At 32.3% G+C, this 5860-nt stretch overlaps 1 protein-coding gene across 1 annotated transcript; it reads left to right on the top strand.

Annotated features, from left to right (window-relative positions):
- Window positions 1-254: 254 nt before the first annotated feature.
- On the top strand, window positions 255-1343 carry LOC132713516 (transmembrane matrix receptor MUP-4-like; the record flags this gene model as incomplete). Its single annotated transcript, XM_060696159.1, has 2 exons — window positions 255-423; window positions 937-1343. Coding segments are annotated over exons 1-2 (573 nt in total), but the record flags the coding sequence as incomplete, so codon positions are not given.
- Between the last annotated feature and the right edge of the window lie 4517 nt (window positions 1344-5860).

Genomic DNA, 5860 nt, shown 5'->3' with positions numbered 1-5860 from the left:
GTCAAAGACTTACATTTATATATATTTGTTTGATAAGTTGAATATTTTTCAACCTCATCACAAGTCATAGCAATGTCTTGCCAACTTATATTGTTTTACAATTACGAGAATACACCATAACTCAAGTTATATAATATTTCAGCAATATTTCTGTCGTCTATTACTGAGTGAATCGGTAAACGTTTTGCTTTTGAAAAAATGTTACTGACAAGAATGGGAGCTTGGGCATTTCTGTAATTGTTTGTTTGTTGTTTTTTATGTTGTTGCTTTTTCTTTCGTCTTTAGGTTCAACAGTATGTGTTTTATCACCTTGGATGCCTTGGAGTGCAAATTTTGGTTTTGGTCAACAGTCGCGTGCAAGGACGGTCAAATCAGGACAACCAGGGACACAGTGCGGGAAACTTGAAGAAGTCCGCTACACTGGTAAATGCAAAACAGAGAACTAACATAAGCAACATAAAAGCAATCAAAGAATAACTAATATATGTTACGATGTGTTCCTGGCATTAGGTTTAATCACAAAAATAATATTTTCTGTATCGAGATATTTAAAATGCTTAAGTTTATAGAAATATGAAACAAAATTCAGCATATTTCATCGGACACTTAACATATGATTATTAACGTACATTTAATTAATAAAGGTATTATTTATCTACATCAACTGGTGTAACGATAATATCAACGAATGCATGTAACTTTGATGTTATTTCTATTTTCAATACGACGTTCGTTTAAACATTAGTACATGAAGTTAAATTCTTAAACTTTACAAATTTACAATATTCTTTGCCAATTACAGTAAATCTATCCGCCACTCATGGGCACCACCATACGTTAGATATGTATTAGTATTACATTAAGTTATTTTAAAATATTTGAGTAAAAAATATCATGTATATTTGGTATATTTAGCCATTGCATCATATTTCTCAGGTAAAGTTCCTACTGTGAAAGAAACGGCAAATAATATAAAGAATTTCTTTTTGCGACCAACTGGACAAAGTCTTACTCTTAGAAGTGGTACTACAATTTTACCAAGAGATTTGGTGCTTATCTTAGACAGTTCTGGAAGTATTGGCGTTTCGAATTTTAACCTCGCAAAGGAACAATTAAGCAAACTTGTAGGTCTGTTGTGTCCGATCCCTCCATTTGATAGGATTGTCGGATTTCAATATCAATATAACCAAGCTGCCATGGTGACGTATTCGACGGATGTGTTAACAAACTTTTATTTCAGTACACACAGTACCACAGTCAGTATTCAGAATGCCATCAGAAGTGTCCCATATTTAGGAGGGTTGACATATACCAACAAAGCATTTGATCGCAGCCTGGTACAGGTAATGTAATTTTCTGAATATTTCTGAATAATTTCCATTACTCTCTCACTTTGAACAAATATTCCTACAATTATAGCTGTCTGCCAGAGCATTAAGTTTGTTTAGACCATGAGAGTATATCACAGATATAATTCTAACAAGAACTGTTTCTAAAACGAGTACAGCTTGATATAATTCTATCATGACTGTATACGAAAATCGAGGTTTATGTGTCAAAGAATGCCACTTACGTGTGTCGGACTACATATTCGTCTGTTTGTTTCACCAAAAGATGAAATGAACAAAACAATGCAACATTTAAGAAAACATGTAATACGAGAGTAGGTCAATATATAACGCAATTTGGTCAATACATTTAAGCAAAGAGCAAATATTTTACAATTTCCTATTTCAAAATCATCACCTACAGAAACAAAAAGTTTCAGACGTTCAATCCAAGTTTTAAATGGTTCATCATAGTCTTCCTAGGTATACCTTTCAATAACTAAAAATGGTCGGCCCAAAGCAATAATTCTCTTGAAGCGATGTCTTTGCAGTATGTTTGGTCAGTCTAAGATAAAGGAAAAACTCAGCAAATATGGATAATACGGATATGGATGTAAGCGACAGTAACTCGTTGTTCATTTTACAAAGTGACAGAACGGCCTATAGAAACAAAAATTGAGACAACAGTTCCACGGGTATTGCTTGGCAATGCATAGAAAAGGCACATTTCTGGTCGCCAAAATCTTGATGCACTTTCGAAGGTGCATTAAAAAGTGAAACCAGCTGTCACACCAGTCACATTATTACACAAATGGCAACTGTCATAGTTAAGAAAAACGTTTGGTAATTTTTGGGCTCCTGCTGTGTCGATATCTCAAGCATATGACATTTATTTTCCATGAAACACCAAGTAATGTTATTTTATTCATTTAATCTTACTGAAACGTTAAACTTAGTTACATCGAAAGATTGATGCACAGGGCATCTCGAGTTTCATATTTTTTCCACGCGCTTAATCAATACAGTATTTGAAGCCACAAACATAATAAAAATGAGGTACGATATAGTTTTATCCTTGCTCTCACACTGGAAAAAGTCATAATGAAGTGTTTATGCGTATAAAAGCTACTTAGCTCATTTTTTAATTCTGTATAAAACGGGTACGAGAAGCACAGACATCTGGAAATGCTTTAAAAAGCAGACATTGCAAAAATATTTACAACTGAGTTATTTTCAACAGCGTCAAACTTGTGTGAGGGTAAAAAAATGAGTGTGACCAATTTTAGAACAGACAGACAAAAAGAGTCAAACAACGGCCCCCTCCTTGAGCGTAATAGAAATTATTTTAAATGATAGATGTTATTTCTATACGGATCTTGCTGATATTCTTCTTGATTTAAGTCGCGATTCCGTTTAAAAATATAATTGTACTTAACAAATTGACATGAATTAGATGTGTGCACGGCGAGATTTACTGATGTTGACAAGTGATGAAAAGACAAAAATGGTTAAGGTTTCAAGTAAATTCTAGAAGGATGGGAGACGTACAACGAGAGACTCTTTATCGTATTATAACAGCAAAAAGAATTTCAATAAATTTTAAGACAACATATCTAAAAGAGAAACTGTGTTTCAGAATCAACCTCCAAAAGCAAAAATACCAAGCCACCCAAGAAAAAGACACAGACTCGAACCTCGTATAACATATTTATATTAATTGACTTTTATCTATATTTAATTTCAGACTAATGCAGCAGTGCAAACTTTTTAAATTTTGACTCTTTTTCCTAATTTTCCATTGACTTCATCTTACAGACAGATTGTAAGTGACTACAAAGAGAAAACTCGCACATAATACGTAATGTGATTTATAGATCTTTAAATAGCACATATTTTTCAAATTCCTTGTCGCGTCTTGAATATCTACAATTATGTCAACAGTTATTTATTCCAATAATTTTCCATTCTTTTGAATAGATTTCAAAAATTATATCAAAAGTATTTACTTTTTGTTCAAAGACATTAAATATACAATGTTTAAAGTGTAGACAATCTGTCACTTAGGAAATCTTGTTTAAATTAGTCTGGTAGAGACTAATTGTTTAATGTCATGGTGTTAAACCATATTTATTCATTTACGAAAAAATAATATAATAGCCATTCAACGTTCAATTTCGGCATTTCGTTTGGAAATGTAGTGAGAAAGTCGCCTGAAATTGAGGAAAACAGTTGGGAAAACAGATTTTAAAATCTTAAGTAATGTTATTGATTTAAACTTATATTAAAGCATATAATGAAAAGAAAATGTGTTATATTTTGTAAACTAAGATGCAATTTTATTTCATCTCTTGAAAACAGTATTCTTACGGAAAAATACTGATATTTCTCAAACTGGAATATTTCAGGTGTACGAAATGCGGCATATGCTAAACGAGAGGTACTTATTCTGACTGATGGACGGTCTACTAGTCGAACGTCAACTCTGGCTGCGGTTGCACAACTCAAACAAGTAGCGGACGTATACGGTTTAATGATAGGAACCTATTCACTGGCTGGCATGATGGAACTCACACAATACGTGTCTTCACCGATAAATGAACATTTATTTTATTTACAAAATTTCCAACAACTAAATGATCTGTTAACATACATTGTATACTTAAAGCAGCAGGCTGGTGCATACTGGTGTGCACCTTTTAAACCTTTTCCATTTAAGCAACCTGTTATCGTCCGCCCAGATATCAATTTACCTCGCGACATATTATTAAAAGTTTAAGACACTTCGGAAACTGAGAAGTGAAATTATCATCAAAAGCCGTTGTAAAACACTATAGAATTGTCAAGTGCTTTGATGTTAATTGTCCAGTATAAAAATAATTATGTATCGCTATAATTACAAATAGATACCTGATACAATTATGTGTATTTACGTTTAGTAATGTATTTTTTTTTGAATGTACAGTAACACATATTCGTCTGCTTTCAGTAACCTATTTGTCAGATCGACCGTCTTCTCATTTACTATAGAAATGCACCGTCTGGATGTTATATACATTTGAGTTTGATTTATGTTTCTGTTTGAATTGCATAGTTATAATTGTTTGAAAACATGAGGACCAGTCAATAAATCAGTGTGATTGAAAAAAGTCACTGGTGATAAAAAATATATAATAACATCGGAAATTAATATATTTTCATCAGACCAATAAAAGATATGTTAGTAAAATATATGCGTGTACTGCATGCATTCAGATGAACCAAGGTATTTCAAGAGACTCAAACGAGAGAGAAATGTAGAAAGTTTTAATAAAAGTAGAAATATTCAGAATTAAAGAAATAATTTACATGCTATATGCCATTCACGACTGATTTTACCGTATTTATCACCATATTTATACTGCATGACAAACGCAGCAAGAACTTTTTTTGCATATTCTGATCTATTTTTTGGTAATTTACGAGTCAAATGATATCCCCTCGTGTCACACGCAATGTTTCGATTTTTTGAGTTTTTCCATTTCGAAAGATAATGATAAACGGAGCTGAGCAAAGTCTTACAACATGCCCCTATGTAAATCTGTCACGATGTTAAATCCTTTGCTTTTGGTTGAATTTATAAACATACCTTTATGTAAATCTGTCACAATGTTAAATCCTTTGCTTTTGGTTCAATTTATAAACATGCCTTTATGTAAATCTGTCACAATGTTAAATCCTTTGCTTTTGGTTGAATTTATAAACATGCCTTTATGTAAATCTGTCACAATGTTAAATCCTTTGCTTTTGGTTGAATTTATAAACATGCCTTTATGTAAATCTGTCACAATGTTAAATCCTTTGCTTTTGGTTGAATTTATAAACATGCCTTTATGTAAATCTGTCACAATGTTAAATCCTTTGCTTTTGGTTGAATTTATAAACATGCCTTTATGTAAATCTGTCACAATGTTAAATCCTTTGCTTTTGGAAATTGAATTTATAAACATGCCTTTATGAAAATCTGTCACAATGTTAAATCCTTTGCTTTTGGTTGAATTTATAAACATGCCCATATGTAAATCTGTCACAGTGTTAAATCCTTTGCTTTTGGTATTTATAAACATGCCTTTATGTAAATCTGTCACAATGTTAAATCCTTTACATCAACATCTTGAAGCCATTGAATTGGTATCAAAAATGTATCATAGCAAACTCTTTTAAACTTTACATCTCGAAGTGTATGTGTCTGGTTTACACTTTTAATATAAATGTTGTGGCATATTTGCTAGCAGTCGAAAATGTCACATTTTGACACTCATAATAAAATAAAGAAAAAACAGAATCCCTAAAGGAAGTTCAACACAACAAAATTGAAAATGGTGCAGGCTCGGTTTGATTGAGCCTGTTCAAGGAAGGTACTGGAAAGTGCAAGTAACCGTCCACGCCCCTAGCACCGGTTTAAGCAAAATTCAACATTTAACACAAAAATGGAATAATTTTGAATTGATAAAAATCCCCAGATGTGTTCATACGGCGGTTATTATGGCACCTTC

The sequence above is a fragment of the Ruditapes philippinarum genome, unplaced genomic scaffold (assembly GCF_026571515.1).
Source record: "Ruditapes philippinarum isolate M1 unplaced genomic scaffold, ASM2657151v2 ctg21868_1_1_1_1, whole genome shotgun sequence".
Classification (NCBI taxonomy): Eukaryota; Metazoa; Mollusca; class Bivalvia; order Venerida; family Veneridae; genus Ruditapes; species Ruditapes philippinarum.
The sequence above is the reverse complement of the archived record's forward strand: the minus strand, read 5'-3'. Positions and strand labels throughout refer to the sequence as shown.